This window comes from Conger conger, chromosome 6 (assembly GCF_963514075.1).
Source record: "Conger conger chromosome 6, fConCon1.1, whole genome shotgun sequence".
In the NCBI taxonomy this organism is placed as follows: domain Eukaryota; kingdom Metazoa; phylum Chordata; class Actinopteri; order Anguilliformes; family Congridae; genus Conger; species Conger conger.
In genome coordinates this window covers 17441894-17461327 of record NC_083765.1, presented here as the reverse complement: position 1 = coordinate 17461327, position 19434 = coordinate 17441894, and the positions used below count along the sequence as shown (strand labels likewise).

Genomic DNA, 19434 nt, shown 5'->3' with positions numbered 1-19434 from the left:
TTTCAACCTTAATTTGGCACATCTGATTCTGCTAATCAGTCAGCTCTCCAGCAGCACAAAAAAAACGAAAACAAGTCAATCCCTTCAAGTATCATACTTGGTTTACTTTTTTGCTAAATACGACAAACATATTGCCAATATTTAAAGATTTACCAATGGGGTAAGAACACTTCACTCGTCAAGCAAACAGTAACATAAAGCAATATTTTCTATTTGAGAAAAAAAAGATCTCAAGGTTTAATGCTTGAAAAAATTAGGTGTGCCTTGTCAGGCTTCGGAGTGAAGGCCTACAGAAAGGTAGATCTCCAGGAACAGGGTTGGGCAGGCCTGGGTTAAATTATTTTCACCTCCTTAACTGTAACTATTTAAGACAATTTAGGACAGTCTTCCACTGGAGAAATCAGAGCATGATTACAAATCCTTAAGGCACAATAGAACAAATCACACAATCTGATCAAGGACATTTTTAATGTTGTTCATTTTTTTCCCCACATCTATTGACATATATTTTACAGTGTTTGCTTCTGAGCAGCATTCCTTTCTCTGATTGACATTAAATAACATTTTTCTTCTACATAAATCAGCATCTATACTATACAAAGGGAACACTCTAAATAAATCCAATTATAAAATACAGAATCTCATTTAACTTATTGCCAATACTGTACAATACACACAAATAAAAAGAATAGATCAAGTTACAAAAACAGCAGTACTTCAGTGGTGACAACTCTCAAAAACTCTCTTATGCTAACACATGTGAGCCATAATCAGGGTGGCAGAATAATAAATGGCAAATAAGCTGTTCTGTAATTAATTTTCATGTTCATTTTTAGTGATGTCAAATGCTACAAAAATACAAACCTGATATGAATTTGTGTTTTCGAAGCCATTAAAAATACTACCTTTCTCCTCACAGTCCACGCTTGCAGTCAAAAAATATATATATAATTATTTATATATTAGTGGCAGATGATAGTTTAAAAAACTTTGGCAAGAAAGCAGTCAAGTGATTGTTTCTTTTCCTAAAATATGTGTTCAAAATAGAGTTTGAGTAATCTGCGATAGAATGGCAGTACAGTGGACCGTGACCGTTGATCATGACCATGTTCGTCCCTCGACATGTACAATGTTTCAGCAGTAAGGGTAGAGATAAGAGGCAGATAGTGGTGAAGACCTGATGCAGTTTCAAAAGAACCATTTTTAAACAAGGACATAAAAGGTCAATACTTTTCATTGGAAATGAACAGAACAAGATAAAATCCCACACTGGACAGAAATATCAAACACCCCAGAAAACACCTGTCTGCTGAACAAGAGCAGTTTCTAGCTTGATCCACTGGCCACTCTTGAGTCACCGTGGAGGAAAATATTGAGTGGGAAACAGCCTTCCCAAACAGGTGAGGAACAAAGACGGAAAAGCAAAGTTGCCAGGCTTTGTCAGACAGCTGAAAATTCATTTGCGGGTAGAGCGCGTAGCTGACACAAGCACACACAGTGGTCAGGTGTATTCAGACGGTTGTCATTAGACTGAGCCCAGAAAAGCAGCATTGAGTGCTTCACTCCACAGGGTTCAGCTCATACAGAGAGGTGGAGATTGAGACTACGCTGGGGGCAGGGGCATTGCTTCCTTGCAGAAAATGGGTGAATGTGCAACTCTCACCACAAACATTGCAAGAATGAAGAGTTTCTTTTCTTCTCTATATAGTAGTTGCATAGAGCTGCAGCAAAGCAAGCTATGATACTCAAGACTTGGTGTCCGGTGCCGTGCTAAACAGATGTCTGGTTCAGCAGCAGTATGAGTAGCGTACATTTGACCACATTGTAATACACCTTCAGGACAACACACACTGAACGTATGCTAGATGACTCAGGCAGCTGTGCCTCTCCCTTTCTCCGCGTTTCCCAGGGCCTACGGCTCCGGGGCATTGGCCGCTCCCAGCTCCAGTGGGGCGCCCATGTCTTTCCACACCTCCACCGTCTCCTGCGTGTCGAAGAACTCGTCCGGGTCCTCCGGGGTCAGGGGCGTCTGCGTGCTGGAGCCCGCCTCGGAGCCGCTCTCCCGGAGCTCCAGCAGGACGGGCAGGGGCCCCAGGGGCCCGCAGCACGACTCCATGCGCTCCAGGCCCAGCTGGGCCAGCGGGGAGCAGGGGGGGCTCTCGCCCGTGTCTGGGGAGGCCTCCGCGGGGCCCCAGGCCTGCTGGGCCTCGGCGTCCGGCCCGTGGGCGAGGTCAGCGGGAGCTTCGCCGTCGTCGGGCGGCCGGTTGCCGGGCTGCGCGGCCGTGACGGGCGAGGTGGCGGTGGGGCTGGGGTCAGGGGGCGTGCTGTTGGGGCAGTTAGCGGGTGGGGTGGTCTGGCTGCCCCCCTGCTGCCCCCCGTGCGCCTCCTCACTGCTCTGGGGGGTGAGCGGGGTCTTGTCGCTGAAGCTGAAGCGCGGGGAGGTGTCGGCCGTGGTGGGAGAGGAGGGTCCGGCACTGGACACGGTGCTGGACGGACCGCTGCTGTCTGCAGGGGCACACAGAGAGAGGAGCCGGGCTCAGTAACAACACTCACCTGCCAGGGAGCAGCCACAGGACGCCAATAACAACACACACCCAGTGTTACACTGCAGGGCCTTACCTCCATATGACTGACTAAACTGTGACGAAGAGAGAAACCGTTTTCACAAGTGTAGCAAGTTTAAAATAACTGCCTAGGCAGTGTCAAAAAGACCTGAGAATGGCTGCATAACAGCACACATGAGACGGAGGCAGACCTGGACTTGATCAGACTTCATCTACTGATGTCCTTAATTAACACAAATACAACCACAGACAGAGGACCAAAGCAGTGACTGCCTTTACTGGACTGGCATGTTAAGAAGAGCCCTTTAAGGAGTGACATCACACATTAGAAAGCTATTCGAATGTTTTTACAGTAACTGAACATTATAATGCTGAGGTCAACCATCACTGCTGATAATTGAAAGCAATGGAGTACAACAACACTGATTGAAAAACAACCTCTTGAAAATGGTTAAGGCTTAGTAACCCGCATCTCTGCATTTAAAGTGTGCCAGACGGCACTGTGAAGCCCGGCTGAGGCTGGTTCGGTGAGGGGGCAGGAGGCAGGGGGCAGGGGGCACTCACACCAGGCGGGGCGCTCAGCGCGCTGACGCAGGGACACGGAGGACGACAGCACTCTCTGCGGGATGTAGGCGTCCACGGACGGCTGGCTGTTAGAGTCAAACATGGCAGAGAGGGCTGTGGGCAGGACACAGCAGCGTTAGCAGGGAATGGCCAAGCAAAATGTCCACCATTACACACAGCACAACAAATCTTCATCTAATAATTAAAAACAAATGAACCATTATACATAAAAACCACAGGAGTAACAGGATAATTACTACCTGTGAAAGCATTTACCTGTAAAATGTCATTTACACATGCCGGCCAGGCGCTAGGCTAACAAACTGGACTTCTGTCTGTTAGCCTAGCACGCAGTGACTTGATATAAATCATGAAATAAGCAGTAAATAATCCCTTTTTGCATGTAATGCGCAGCGGCAGTGTATTTGGGAAAGGGGGGCGCTGGTACCTCTGCTGGTTCGGGAGTGCGAGTCCCCACAGCTCTCGCACACGGCCGTGAGGAACTCGTCCACCTGCTTGAGCGACAGAGAGTTGTGCAGCGTCTCCAGCGGGTAGATGGAGGGCACCATGGAGCAGCCCTCGAACCCTGCAGCACAGGGGAGACACAAGCCGACAACACCGCGTCCCCGCCATCAGTCCGTGCCGAGAGGCTCCCCACGAGCAGCTCCAGATGCCTACACGCCCTGCACTGCGTCACTAAGGCCAGTCACTCCCCCTGCTGTCTCACCCCGGTACTGCACGTACAGGAGGTTACCCACAAGCACTGCAGAGACGCGCACCAAACCGGGCCTATCCGCCATGAAACACCAGCGGCACGGCTTCTACCCACAGGCCGGGTTTGGTGTAAGCCACACCGACACAGGGCCACGTACGGAAGCCTCCATCTCAAACACGGTCAGCCCCTCAAACACAGCAGCAAATCAGTCTCTGCCACACGCTTCAGCCCAAACCGCACCGGGCAGCACTCGTCAAAAGACAAAACAAATCGCTCAATTTGATTTGTCAAGCATTCCGTCTATTCGCTGGGTGCATTTTGTCAGCAAGTGCATCTTACAAGTATACTAGCCACACACCAATTCCAAATAAGAGGCCAATTCATTCACAGCAAAACCTTTCTCCTGGACACCGAATATACCTCGTCAGTTAAAAGGAAACTTATGGAGAATATTTCAGTCACGTTACTGAAAAGTGTACTTTAATGCAAACATCCTAATTATGACCATAACTAACACACAAAGAGAATACCACTACATTAGTAAAAAACACACGCTGGTTAGAGTCATGGCAGAGAGAAGCACCTTAAGCATGCCTGCAATGAGTACCCAATACATCAGTCATACTACTGTACTTAACCTCTATTCACTATGGCAAACCACTCTTTAGCTGCTGTATAACATTACCTTTTCCTCAGAAATGTAGTTCATATAGTGATACGACCCGTCTTGTAGTGTTTTTGTAGTATTTGCTATTTTTCTTCTTCAGGATGTCCCTTTTGACACACTGCACTGGCAAAACATTAGATCTTTTTGGCTTGAAAATGTAGAACACTGGTGCACAATCATGTGCCATCTACTGATGTCCTTAATTAACACAACTACAACCAGAGATAGAGGACCAATTCGTGAAATCAGCAGGTGACGTGATTGGTTGGAACGAAAACCTGCACACACGACTCTCCATGGCACATGATTGTGCATCACTGGTGCAGACGGTGTATCTGCCACTTGCCTTGGCAGGATAATATCTGAATGTAAAATGTGGAAGAGAGTCTGCTTCATTAGAGAGCACCAAATACCCAGCCACAGCAGGATCTGGGAACAGCGGTGTGCAGCAAATCCCAGGGCACATTTAGCTGAAAACTCCTCCTACACAAGGATCAGAGATGGATTCAGTACGATACACTCACTGTTTAACGGATGCTTCGTGTAGGAAGGAGTTTGGCAAACAAGCGCTATCTGCGTCATCCAAACGAGCAAGCCAAAAATGACGCCTCCAATTCAGGAGTGTCAAAAGGACAGACTGAACAGCGGGAGCACACAGCTTCCCCCAGGCTAGTACCGAACAGTGCGGGCCGCTACTGCTTCTGTGGCTGTTTCAGTGAAATAGCACTGACTGTTCTTTCACTCTTTGATGGAAATTACATTTTGTTTCTCGCCGAACGCCAATGCCGTGCTCCCGAATGGAAGCTCTCTCTTTCTCTCGGTCTCTCTCGGTCTCTCGCTCCCTCGCTCCTGCTCCCTCTGTGAGACTAACACATTCAGCTCACACGGTACGCAGAAGGAGCGGGACGCAGCAGTATCACCATACCGCAGGTCACCATCTCCCTGCGAGGCTCTACTGGTGGAGAGAGTAAAGATGGGAGAGAAACAGAGAGTGGGGAACAATAGAGGAGGAAAACAGGAGTGGAGGAAATGGGAGGTAAAGCAAGAGAGAACAAGAGTGAACAAGAGGATGAGTAAAAGAATGAGAGTGGGAGAGAGAGCATGAGAGAATTAGAGTGAATGAGAGAATGAGAGTGGGAGAGAGAATGAGAGAACGAGAGAGAGTGAGAGAATGAGAGAGTCTGTGGGAGAGAGTAGGAGAGAGAGAATGAGAGAGCGTGGGAGAGAGTGGGAGAGAGAGAATGAGAGATAGAGAGAGGGAGAGATAGAGCGAGAGAGAATGAGAGAATGACAGAGAGTGGGAAAGAGAGAGAATGAGAGTGGGAAAGAGCATGAGAGAATGAGAGAGTGGGAGAGAGAGCGAGAGAGAATGAGAGAATGAGAGAGTGGGAGAGAGAGAGCTAGAGAGAGTGCACTGGTCATGCTTCCTTCCCACAGTACATGCAGTCACAGGCCTGTTACGCCATGCCCACTCCAGACCCCACGCAGCCCAGCTCCATGGGCCCCTGTCTCCGAGCACCAGGACACTGCCAGCCACTCACTCCAACAGTGCCCACGCAGCCACCTCCCCCGTACCGCAGAGCCATTCTCCAGCTACCTCCACAGGGATCAAACGCTCTACAGCAGCTACCTCCTGGATCTCAACCTGGGGTACTGCTACAGAGACGTACCGCCAATGAGGGTATGGCTGGCTATGCAGTGCAGTCCTGTTTTTGAGGCCCTGGGGCCCTAGAGAGAAATACAGATATCGGTAGAAAGGAAAAAGATCTTGCTTATGTGTAGTAAAGAGCCCATCTCTAGGCAGAGGGAAGGTCCCATAGTCTGTGACATGCAGCTGTTGTTGCACAGTGCAGCGCTCAACAGTGGGAACTGCTGAGGCAAACAGGGGCTTCACAGAAAAGAGTGTACATCTCCCATTTCCCAAAAGCCTGCATGGTTCTTCCAGACTAAAGAGCCAAGCTGTGGGCATTTGAGTCAGAGAACTCATAAAAGGCAAATTTGTTCGAGTAGTTTATTCGAAGAGCTCATTATCGGAAAAAACTAAAAAAATAGTTACGAACAAATGTGTGCAAAAGGAACAACAGACAACAAACCTCCACCTACAAACGTCCTTTGTCCAAGTCACAGGCGAGCATGCGGTAAGGTAGCAGCAGCATAGCGCAAAGCCGAGCGGACCGCGGGGGGGCTTCCCCAGCGCGGACACAATGAGGGGGAGGGAGGGGGGGTAGGGGCAGGGGGCGGGGGGCAGGGGGGGCGGGGGACTGCAGGTCTGACCGTAGAAGCATTCTATGGTGTCCTGGCCGGAGATTAACCAGTTTCGGAAGAGGCGCAGGTGGTAGGAGCACTGGTGCAGGTGGCGGGCCAGAGCAGTGTCCAGAAAGAGGGGGTACCGCAGAGCCAGGTCAGTGGAGGACCGTCGCAGCAGCTGGGCCACATGGTGCTCCTCCAGGGGCTCTGGGGAAGAAGACGGTACAGGAAGGACAGAGCAGAGGAGGGCGGGCGGAGGGAGGAGGGAGGGAGGGAGGGAGAGGGGGAGCAGGAGCTGGAGGAGGGGGAGGTGGAGGAAGAGGAGGAGGCAGCATCTTGACAGCGCGGGGAAGGGGGGGTATGGGGAGGGGGGGCAGTGCTCTGCTTCTCTCTCACCCTGCCAGGCCTAGGGGCCACCAACGCCGGAGGGTTTAGCACTACAATATCCATCTCAAACATCCATAACAAACGCTTTCAACTCCACAGTCACTGGCAATACAGTAGTGCCAAACCGCAGTCATGGCCCAGGCCTATGGCACTGCCCAGTGGGGGTTTGCAGGTTCACACTGTGCTATGGCACAACGTGAATGCTTGTACTCCTTGACTGGCTTTTATTCGCACCCACAAAGCTGAGGTCACTAAGGAGCTTCAGAGATACAGATTTCTGAGAGAAAGATTTCCAGAATTCAAAAGTCAAGTCCTACAACTGAAAAATCTGGAAACATTGCAGGTTTAAATAAGTTAAATAAGATATAAAGTTAATTTTGTTATCCTAAAAGTAATTTGAAAAAAACTTTCATTTAATAATTCATCTATAATACAATATAAAACAGACACTGTATGGTGTGGACCTTCCGGCAAAACAAAATGCGCTTGGCTGCAGAAAGAAATGGCTCTCGAGGGAGCTTGTTTACCGCACTTAATATGCACTGACTAACCTCGGTGGCAACACATGCATTATTAAAACACGCAGGCTACAGTCTCTCAACACCCAAAGTGCTTCACGCTATTGATCTACAAAATCATCATAACACGGGCTAAAACGGCCTGTCCCTCAAAAACACACATTAAAGTGAAGCAGTTTGTTCTGTGCCATGGCTTTGTGTAATTTACAGGTGATAGTAAGTGGGTTTTGTGGAGACAAGGTGGGAATTTGGTTTTCATAAATAATCTCCTCCTGTAAATAATGCTCACCATCGTCCTGTCTGTCCTGGGAATACAAGGTGTAGGAGGACCGGCTCCAGTGGAAATAACGCACGGTGATGCTGATGACACAGCGACATGATGACTGTACCGTACGCCTCCAGAGCATGTATGTGCATCTGTGTGTGAGTGTGTGAGTGTGTGTGTGTGTGTGTGTGTGTGTGTCTGTGTGTCATTCTGTAATTAATCAGATTAATAGACCGCCCAGTAAGCAAAAATCCTGATGTGACAAAGCTATCTATCCACATCACTGTGCCCCACTTTGCTTGAATGTATAAATATTGATCCCAATGCATACGGAGCCAGTCCAGGTATTGCCATCCGCAGATTAGTGCACTCCTGCAGGTTACGGTCGTCTCGTTAGTGTGAATTGCTAAACAAATGACAAACAGTAGTAGTTACAACAATGCTTAGAAAACCTCAGGGTTACGGTTTCAGTGCAAGCCCAGAGACACCATGTAATACAAAAACCTGAAATGGATCAACATGCACTGTTGCAGTGGGACTGGTTCTTCCATCAGCGAGGGAACGGTTGTTTTTATTCCATAAATCTGGAATCTGCTCGAGTCAGACGTTTTCTGCCATGAAGCCAAGTTTGAGACCTGAAGTAGTGGTATTTGAGCACACCCACACAAAGAGAACAGGACTACTCTAACGTTAGGTAGAAGAGGAATGAATGACACATGAGTTTGTTTTGCAGCAGCTGTTAGAAGCGGGTGGAGTGGGTTAGTTCTTGCATGTATGCCGAGTGCTCTGTGCAGATGGAAGGGCCGGGTGGGTGGGGGACACCAATTCGCTCTGTGCCCATGCTAAACCCAGCCCTGTCTGCAGTGCTGCTGCACTGCCAGAGAGAGGCCCTGTTAGGTACCCATATCCTAGACACCGCTGACAGGCACCACACAGTCCCAAACTAATGAACCGCTATGACCACCACACTGTGCTCACTGAGACGATGTGCTGGATGTGGTCAGTGGCCCTGACACTCTCTTCGACCGAGTGGAGACTGGACCGCAAACAGGAACAATAGCGCCTGCTTTCCTCAGATTTGTTTGAGCCTATAGATCAGGGATCATGGAATCACGGTCCTCGAGAGCGGAGAACTTCTCGTTTTCCACCCTCCCTATTCAGCTAATTACCAAGGATAAAAGAAAACCAGGGCTGGATTTGGATTTGAGGGCCAGATTAGATGATCCCAGTCGTAAATTGTAAAAAAGCAGCACACCCCACTCAAAGTTTTTTTACATTTAAATTTGAGGGATCAGCAGGCACTGACCACCAGATGAGATCACTGGCCACCTCCGCTGAACCTCACTGAATAGCAAAAAGGAGCCTGAGGAGGCTGGGGTCTCTCCGTGTCGCCTGAACACTTATCGTCGCTGTGGGAGATATAAAAAAAACCGTTGTGCAGACAACATCCTTCACAGGGGGAAAAAAAAGGAAAAAAGGAAATGTAATCAACGCAAATCCAGCAGTGCTGCTTAACTTTGAAGAAATTTCAAGAGTATTTCTCTTTACGGATTACATTCAGAGGGGCCCCGTGGCAACCAGGGGGCCCGGTTACAGAGGAGTCTACTGGCCTTGGTGCAGGGCCCCCCATGCAGGCAGTTACACTGTCCCTGCATAGAGGGTTTTCGGCACGGGCAATGGCCCTCGCTGTTAACCAGCACCAAAAACACACAAAAGCACATCATTTGTATTCATTCAAATGAATTAACAGATCAATCAAAATGATGAGTGATGAGACAAATCACTTGTTAACCCTTTCCCCATTAGCAATGGCTGGCCCAGAACAGGCCTGGTCTCATGCAGTTGGTGTTATTCCATCACAATTTGAAGAGGACTTTCAATCTGCAGGTACTTTTTCTTACAGAATAGCACTAAATCACATGTGACTTCCCAAAAAGTCTAAAAAAATAACAGGGGAAGGGTTAATATAATTGGTGTATTTTTCAAAAGATGGTTTGCATTCATAGGATAGATGATAATGTGTATACGCATGTGACATTGGCATGTACATACATACACATAACTATCCCTTGAGGGGGGGGAAAAAAAACATTGAATCATTAAGTGGGAGTGACAAATTTTACATTCGAACAGGAAGTTACAGTACGGACAGGATGTGAAACGGTTGTTAGACAGTGAGTGTCCAAGCGACTGAGCAGAGAAGAGATCTGAGAGAGTGGGAGGTTGGAGACAGCGTGGACAATGTAGTTCATTACCAAGGACAAAAAAAGCTGAAAAATACAACAATGTGTTTTCCACAGACATGCAAGACAAAGGGGAGGTGGAGAAGGGAAATATACTTGAAAGAAGCAGACGTACCATTAGTCGGATGCTTTGCAAACGACACAGAAAATCGCTTTACTGCCGGCATAGACAACAACTCTGAGGAAATAAAAAAGTCACTACAGTTACTCTTTACCACTGTGCACCTGTTTTTTTTTAGATATAATTTTGGGGAGGGGGGTTTCTGCAAGAGGTGAAGGAGCAAGGCACTAGGAGAGGAGGGTGAGCACATTTTGTTTGAGTTAAGAGTGTACGATCTTGATGGAGTAGTAACACTGAGAAGCAGTTGTGAGTAGAGCTGGTTTTAGAAAAGCTTTAAAAAGAAAAACACTGCAACAACACATTGGGCCTGAAAATAACCCCATTTTGTGTCCTGAGGCCGTTCTGATGAAGTCACTAAGTGAAAAGTTCAACAAATGATATCCTGGACAAAGGACCAATGTAAGAAAGAAAAACTGCAACGGAGCGGGCAGTCATTACCGAGACCTCGACCCTTTCACTGTACAGTATGTGTGTTCATATAGCAGTACATTTGACCTTGAAGCTCAAACTGAAAGAGAATCAGCAAATGGAATAGGGTAATAAAACACAATCTGCCCACACAAAGCCCCTTCTCTCTTAGGCAGGCTTGCACCCTGCTATCTGTCTGAGGCCTTAGGAAGTGAAATAGTCATGTTGCAGTCACTGTCTGTATTCAAGCTCTCTGCCATCCCAACTCCTGACCCTTGGATACTGCAACTCACTGAAATCTGTTTCTCAGGCCATTTTGGGGGCGTTTCCTGTCTCTCACATATGAGCACAAAGTCAACAATAAATGAAATCACACTTTGAACAAAGGAGGTCTCTATAGGCGTACCGCACGTTGACTTAATGGGTTTCAGTTCATGAATAACGGATTACTCTTAAATCTAACTGACACATATAGCAAGAATATTAGAAAATATGGAGCAGAATGGTATTACATGATGGGACAATATGAAATGCATGATAAGACCCATAAGAATGCTCGTAAGAGAGACGAGACAACCTTCTAGAAAATGGCTGCTGATATAAATGCGTCTTTGTGACTTTGCAGTGACACCTAGTGGATAATGTTGTGCTAGACACTGGTTTTAAATGAGTCTGAGACTTTCCTCAGACAATCGCTCATTGTGTCCTCAGTACATAACACATGTACATGATTACTAAAGCCTGTAGCTAAGTGCTTTTCTTTTGAAAGAAAAAAAAAAGAAAAAATCCTTGACGAATGAGTCCATTTCAGATTGTGACACACAAAAACAATAAATTAGCATTTATCTGAATGTTACGGAATATGCCTGCGTGCAGTACAGCAATCCTTCTAAAAATACTGAACAACACTGGATAAACATGTCAGCTGGGATCATTTCTATAGTGGATTCTTGTGGATTCTATTGTGGACAGGTTTTAACTGTGCATTAAAACCTGTCTACAATGATGTGTTAACTGTCAACGCTAAAACATGCTGTTCAGGTCAATATGGTCAGTGAAAAAACAAAACAAAACAAAAAAAAACATGTTTATGACCTTCAGACAGTTTTGTGGTATGATCCATTGTAAATTCTAATTATTTCAGTTTGCCTTTTGAATTCCCACCCCAAGTCCTACTCTTTCTCATTCAAGTAACTTTATAAGGGTAAAATGTAATGCTGCATAAAATATAGAACTGAAACTAAAAAAATATATGAGTAACCACTTTAAAGATATATACCATTTAAAAATGTCAAAATTCATCTGAGTTTCTTATATATGCTCAGACAGCTGTAACAGCCACCTGGTGGCACTTTCAATAACTGCATACAGTCTGAGTGTAAATGAAACTGTAGATCTTTCTGGAAAGAACACCTACACCAGCCCTCCATAATAAAGTATAGGTTTTGCTTTAAAGCAAGAGATGCATCACTTATAATAATAAAACTATAAAAAATAATAAATAAAACAGGAAATGTTTTACCACAACAGCCTGAATATTAACTAGCTTTTGAGCTGTAGCTACTTTGTACAGGTTTCATTTTACAAATAGTAAGCAGTCACTAAAATAAAGGTGCATGTCTCATAACTACACTACATTTCTCACCAAGCAGGATAGAGCACTAAACTCAAGTGTGTGAATTGCTTATAATCTACGTCATGCAAAAATAAGATAAATAAAATAAAAAACTGGTAAATAAATGAAAGCACTATTATATACGGAAGTCCGTTCAATAATCTTGAGATCATGAATGATCTTGTGATCGTGACACAATAAAAGTTGCATTCTCTACATAACAAGCTGACCTCTACCATCTGAATGTACAGTGATCGTCTGTTACTGGGGATAGCATATGCTATGTGGCCCTACCACAGGCCAGTGCATTTGATTTTACTTTGACCAGGGACTGACTCGGGTAGAAATCGCATTATGTTTATCAATAATAGACAACTTTGACGTGTACTTTGACCAGAGACTTTCAAGGGGAAAGCTTGCCGGGTACAGTGGAATCTAGCTGACTCACTACAAAAATACAAACCCCACCCATCTGACATTCTACAGTCCAGTCTCAGGGTATTTGATTTCAATAAGATCTGAGAACAGTGTGCTGTAAATACTATAAATAACTTATCTATAGACTCATAGATTAATGCTATGCCCAGTCTGTCACACACAAACACTGTGGATTCAGATGGAAGAGATGATCTTGTGATCAGAAGAAAACATCTTTTGTTATTTTCAGATTGCAAGATAAATAATTTGTGATCTCGAGATAATCTGCGGGCTCTACAGAGTTCCGCAATTATGATCTGCAAAAAACACGGTTTGAATTACGCACTGTATTGAGACGTTTGAGGTTTGCGACCTCAAAAATTGAGACAATAACTCTACATTTGAGACTGTGAAAGTAATTACATCTGATGGATTATAAATGTGCATTAATAATACATGTAATCCTATGATATGATTACTCTGCAGGAGCTAGGCTTCTCTCTGCAGCTAAAAACAAGGCTGGGCATTGTGCAGTCTATGTCAGTAACAATGTCTGAAGCAGGTATGGGAGCAATGAGTGGCTGAAAAGAAAAACAGATGCAAGGCACTAACGGGTTCTGTGACTGCTGAAGGCTTGGTGAAGAGCTGGCCTGAGCGTGTCACTAGACTCCCTGACCCGCATTGCCACAGCAACAGGAGCAAGAGATGGGTGGGACGTACCGTCTTTATAGGACAGACTGCCAGAGGAGAATTTTTTGCGGTGTGTACGAGCGTAGTCCTGCAGGTTGGGGGCGCTAGAGGACCCCCCTAGGACGGTGGTACTGAAGAGTCCTGCACACTGAGAGCCTGTGTGGGAGAACCACGGGATGGGACGGGATTGGGGGGGGATTAGTCTCCACTACACCACATGCAGTTATTTAAAAAATGCACACCGCTCAGATACCATGAAGTTAAAGGAGGCGTTTAAATCCAGACACATAACTCACAAAAGGTCATTTAACGGCTTCTCCCAGACAGAAGCTATGGCCGGTGTCAAAGCCCCCTGGGATGGTCTATGAAGTTTAACAATTATATTAACAGGAAAGAAACCAGTGCAAATCAGTGATCATTAGTCCTGCATTAAATGGAAACTTCAAAGCACCTCCATAGACAGCAATATTTATGTTAGCGTGCTCTAGTACATGCTAGCTACAATTTATCTAGTACTTTCTACCACCAATTTGTTTAAAGACAGTTATGCATGCACTTCCTTCTACAACGCCTACAAATAAGAATGGAAATAGCGTTTGAATATCGTTTTTATTATCTACATATTCTAAAAATAATGGTTTCCATTCTTATTGATGGAATATTTTTATGTTCTTCCAGTAAGATATTATGCAGTGTTAGTAGTACCTTCACGCAACTGAATAAAATGGTGTTCAGTGATTAATCATAACCAATCTAATGTAATGGTCACGATCAGTTACGCAACTGTTTCTGACCAAAACAGCTATCAGTAATCAATAGGCTGTTTACAAAACATCACTGTAAAGGAGTCGATGTACTAAGTACAGCCTAGCAGCTCCTTGAACTTAAAAGTGTCACGGTGCTGAACTATGCCATTCAAACTCTGCTGTCAGTACAGGAAGATTAACCCGAGCGGCCATTGCACATATATGCCAGGACCTAATGGTAGCAAAGAAATACCGTGGTGTCAACATGGCTAAGGAGCAGAAACATGACACCCACCTAATCCACTCTGCTTCATCTCTGGAGACTGACGAGAACCGGAGGGGAAGAGTCGGTAGCCCCCAGCCTTGGAGGAGGACGATTCAGACAGGACCTGTGGAGACAGGGACAATCTCAGGGGCCTGCACACTGTAGAGTCAAACCATTTATCCAGCTACCATTGCCTAGTCTACATTTACCAACAACCTGTGCATAGAACAACATGCTCAGTTGGCCAAAGACAAGGTTTCCAAAAGCTGGCATTCATTGCACTGATGGGACATGCAAACTAAGAATACACTAAGGAATGCCACGATATAAAAACTGACATCTATGCTCATATTTGCAAATTAATCTATTCACATCCAAAATGTTCCAATATCAGTCTACATTCCAATAATGCCAGTCAATCTTATGCTAATATCAAAAATATCCTTTACTGCAAAGGAAAAGACAACAAGAGCATGTGGAAAAACCCCAGAAGGTGAGCCACCACCAAATACTACACGAAATGCATGAAATGAAATGATAAAAAGTGCACCGGCTCACTACCTCCATGGAGCCGGTCTTGCGGTTGCGTATGAGTGGGGATCTCCTCTGGATGCTGATTGGCTCAGAGAGAGGAGCGCGGTCGGGCTCGTCTCGGGAGAGGTCCTCCAGGCTGCCTGGATCCGTCTGCTTCTGCTCGTTCTGCGGAGGTGGACACGGTCACGGACACGGTCAGTCACACGGGAACACACCGACCTCGGCCCCAGGTGAACGCGCTAACGCAGAGACCTGCTGTACCTCAGCGGAGGCGGGCCGGAAGCCGAAACCCAGGGGCGCGTTCTCCTCTTCATCGCACCCCTTCACCCCGGGGCTGAAGTGCAGCTCCACGTGGAAGCGCTCCTCCGACGTGGGATCCTAGGAGGAGGTGTGTGGGGAGGTTAGCAGGGAGCTGAGCCGGGGCAGGAGGACATGTTGTCTTGGGAGGACATTTTGTCTTGGGAGGACATGTTACCTTGTTATTGTCTTCATAGAGCATGATTACAATCTGGGTCATGTAGTTCAGCTCAGTCACGGCACTGAGGTAATCCATGGCACGTTTCCACTGCTGGTCTTTCTCTTCCTGTTACACACACACACACACACACACAGCACAAACGCACAAAATCAAGCAGCTGTCTATATGCACAGAACGTGTGCTTCCTGCTTCCAGAAGGTGTGATACTAACATCGAGCAGGCCTCCGTAGCGGAAGGTGCTGAGCAGGGAGTGCACGTGGCTTTCGCTGGTGAAATACAGTCTGGTTCTCACGTGACGTCCTGGTGACATCACTCCTCGGGAGTACCTGCAGAGCAAAAGTACACAGGACACATTCGCACAAGGGTACCAGCAATCCCAAAATCATCAACAAAAGCCTTCAGTCTTCCAGACTCACAGAGGGTGCAGCTTGTTGACCGACTCGTCCTCGTGTGTCCTCTGTAGGTCCAGCTGGATCTTCCGCACCAGCGGGAGGCAGTAAGCATAGGCAATGTCCAGCTTCTCCACCTTGTTAATGCCGTACTCCTGCACAGGAAGTAAACAAGCAGGAAGTGTATAAAAGAATGGACCCATGGGTGCCGTGTCCTTTTTTCCTCCACTCATCTCCTCCCACCTTATGTAGGAGAGGAGGTGATAAGGGAGGAGAGGAGGATGCAAGTATTGGGATGCACCCCTCTGGTGCTCTGAAAGGAATTTGAAGAAGTACCTGATGATAAACATACAACAATCTGACAACTCAACCTTTCACATAAAGGATAGAGCCCATTGGTTAATATCTTGGAGGAAGGAGGATGAAAAAAGCAGAGGAAAGATACAAAATGGCTCAATTCAATTAAATGTATTTTTTGTATAGCGCTTTCCACAGAAGACTGTCACGAAGACACTTTACAGAGGGAGGAATTAAACATATCAGCTCTCAGCCACCAGTAGCATATGAGGTAAAGGACTCCCTTAGGGGAGGAAACCCCCTCAGACAGTGGCTCCAGGCCTGACTGGCGCAGGGAGCCTCCTCTCACCTGCGGTATGACGATGTCGGCCAGCGCGCGGGAGAGCCTGAAGAGCTCCAGCGTGTCCTCCAGGCCCAGGGAGCTGTTGTGCTGCACGTCGTACTTCACGCAGTCGTAGATGTCCGGGATCTTGCTGATGTCGTAGCGGCCGCTCTTCATGCGGAAGTCTCTCTCCAGTTTGGACCAGCGCTGCAGCATCAGCTCCAGGGTCTCGCTGTGATAGAGCTGCAGGTCTGTGGAGCAGGAAGGCCAGTGTTACACCTGGCCTCCTCTCGCTTTTCACACCCACATCCAGGTGGCAACCGATAGCCTAGTGTCTAAGGTGCTTGACAGGGACCTGGAAGGTTGGTGGTTCAAACCCAAGTGTAGCCACAATAAGACCAGCTGTTGGGCCCTTGAGCCATTGAGCCCTTAACCCCAAAATACTCCAGGGGGGATTGAGCTCACTTAGTCTAGTCACCTGTAAGTCGCTTTGGATAAAAGCGTCAGCCAAGTAACTAATAATAAATCATTCAAAAATCTTTTAACTGAAAACAAAGGCAACAAAATCCTTCCCATTTCATAACAACACCATAAATATATACAATATAATATAATAATGTAGTCCCTTGCCAACCATAGGGGTTTGGTTCCTAAAAACGTACATGGTTGACAAAACTGCATCTGGCTATACCAGCCATCATCAAATCTGGACCTCAAATTACACATACATACACACAAGATTCTTTTTAACCACATGCCACCTGTTTTTTCTTTTTTATATATTTGACGAGTGGAGTGATTTTTATTTATTTATTTTATTTTATTTATTACCTTAGAAGTGATAGGTGATGGGTGTTATTCTGATCAATTCAACCCTCTGAAGTTCAGAGGCGAGAAACTAGTTGTGAATGATACATCAGGGAAACAGGTGAAATCAGTGAAAGCTACCTAACTATTTTAAATATTCATTACGTACAGTAAGTTAGCAACAACAAGTTCATCAGCTGATGAAGGCAGTATCGCCTAATTCCAAAATGAGATCAGTAATCTATGTAATCTATCTAATCTACATAACTAACCACATTTTAATGACAAATTTCCTTATTGCAAGTCTGGCTAATGCTACTGTAGATACAAAACCACTTGGCTTGGAACAATTGAAGGCTTTCATAATGCAACTACAATAAGGCTAAACTTTCTGTGTAGTTGTAGGGGTTTAATATTGAAGTTTTGCTGAACGGTGGACACATAAATCTAAAGGCCACAGTTGGTACATGGGACATAGAACTCGCTGGTGGTGATGGATTGAGACTGACCTGCTGATTTGGGGTCCTCAAGTCTTTTGCGGATCTGGGAGGTCAGACTTTGGATAAGTGCGTAAACCTGGTCACATGTCCTTACTGGATTCTCCACCATCTTCATAGAGTTCACCAGGGATGGACTGTTCGTTGGAGCCAGCTGAGCACATATACATAAACCCACAAAAAAGAAATGAAAAGAAATGCATATCTGTCAACACATTCTATTTACTATTCCTACCACCAGGCTTGATCATTAATGAATGTGTGTTTAGCCAATAAACCCAAGCTAGTCATTTGTGCGCACCGCAATGCGATTAAAGAAATTGCATGAGGACACTATCAGCTGTAGAGCAAAGGCAGTGAGCTTGCAGAAGTACAAGCTCACTGTAGACTCATTATAACCAATTATCAACTCAAGCTTGATCAAAGGTAAGATACTTCAGAGCAATTACCATCATCTACAAAATACCAGCAAGCTACACTGACTAACAACATCAAACAATTCATGCTCAGGTGTCCCCTGCAGTCTTGTTCCCAAAAATATACAAAAGTATACAAAAATATACTTCTCGAATATTTAACGTGTCTTGTCTATGATTGTTAAAGCTTAAATGTAAGATTTTTTGGAACAAAAGACACCACAAAACTGGCCCACAACCAACAGAGAATTTCAGGGGGAAATATATTTTAGTATTTTATTCATAAATAAGTTACTTGCAACTTAACTTACTTGTAGTGGAAATATGGTACAACCCAACAAAGTAGCTAATCTGTTGGTGTTCAGTGCATTGCCAGTGCTAGACAAGATATTAAATTAAATCTTTTTGGCATAAAAGATAGCAAGGTCATACTTAAATTTGAGAATAATGTTCTGGCACAACCTCACAACTCAACCAAGGAGCATGAAAAGGAAAGAAAAATAAAATGCCAAGATTTCAGCTACTCTTGGATAGCAAAGTAAGTTCAAATATATTAATTGTAACTTTAAATGCCACTTTAAATAACAGCAACTGTTGCTGTCTCTTGGAATATTGCACTGACAAAGGCCCAGTCAAAACAGGCTGGAATTTGAAAGTATTTTACATTTTTACCTTCCATCGCTCTCCAGTCTCCAAGAGTCCCTGACATTTTATTTTCATACTTAAACTTGAACAAATTTGCACCCCTCGCCATGACTTTCCAAAAATAAAACTGTTCTACACATTTTCAAAGATGATAGCTCCCTGCTAATAGCTCCCTCGGGGTCACCTTGTTGAAGTCCTGCTCTGTGAAGTCCTCATCCTTCTGCATGGTCTCGTGGAGCCGGGCCTTGACGCGGTGCTGGCAGCCGCTGAGTGAGTCGCTGTCACTGTCCAGCAGTCCGTTCATGTTGGCGCTCTTCACCATCTGCACCAGGATGGGCGTCAGCTCGCCCTCCAGCGCCAGGAGGCCCTGCCACACACAGCACACACTGCCTCATCAATAACACTGCACACACTGCTCACTGCCTCTTCAATAACACAGCACACACTGCTCACTGCCTCTTCAATAACACTGCACACACTGCTCACTGCCTCTTCAATAACACAGCACACACTGCTCACTGCCTCTTCAATAACACAGCACACACTGCTCACTGCCTCTTCAATAACACTGCACACACTGCTCACTGCCTCTTCAATAACACAGCACACACTGCTCA

At 45.7% G+C, this 19434-nt stretch overlaps 1 protein-coding gene across 5 annotated transcripts in view; it reads right to left on the bottom strand.

Annotated features, from left to right (window-relative positions):
• Positions 1-449: 449 nt before the first annotated feature.
• LOC133131747 (inositol hexakisphosphate and diphosphoinositol-pentakisphosphate kinase 2-like) overlaps positions 450-19434 on the bottom strand; it is a 39215-nt gene continuing 20230 nt past the window's right edge. The window contains exons 17-31 of one of the 5 annotated variants that reach the window (XM_061247185.1): positions 19002-19184; positions 17769-17910; positions 16480-16703; positions 15861-15988; positions 15656-15770; positions 15442-15549; positions 15228-15344; positions 14994-15131; positions 14463-14556; positions 13452-13577; positions 10286-10348; positions 6785-6964; positions 3577-3714; positions 3129-3242; positions 450-2505 (exon numbers count right to left, since the gene is read on the bottom strand). In XM_061247185.1, the coding sequence (XP_061103169.1) occupies positions 1913-2505; positions 3129-3242; positions 3577-3714; positions 6785-6964; positions 10286-10348; positions 13452-13577; positions 14463-14556; positions 14994-15131; positions 15228-15344; positions 15442-15549; positions 15656-15770; positions 15861-15988; positions 16480-16703; positions 17769-17910; positions 19002-19184 (2463 nt within the window). In that variant the 3' untranslated portion in view covers positions 450-1912. The remainder of the gene's footprint in view (positions 2506-3128; positions 3243-3576; positions 3715-6784; positions 6965-10285; positions 10349-13451; positions 13578-14462; positions 14557-14993; positions 15132-15227; positions 15345-15441; positions 15550-15655; positions 15771-15860; positions 15989-16479; positions 16704-17768; positions 17911-19001; positions 19185-19434) is intronic. The other 4 variants (XM_061247187.1, XM_061247186.1, XM_061247188.1 and 1 more) reach the window with 4 other exon arrangements.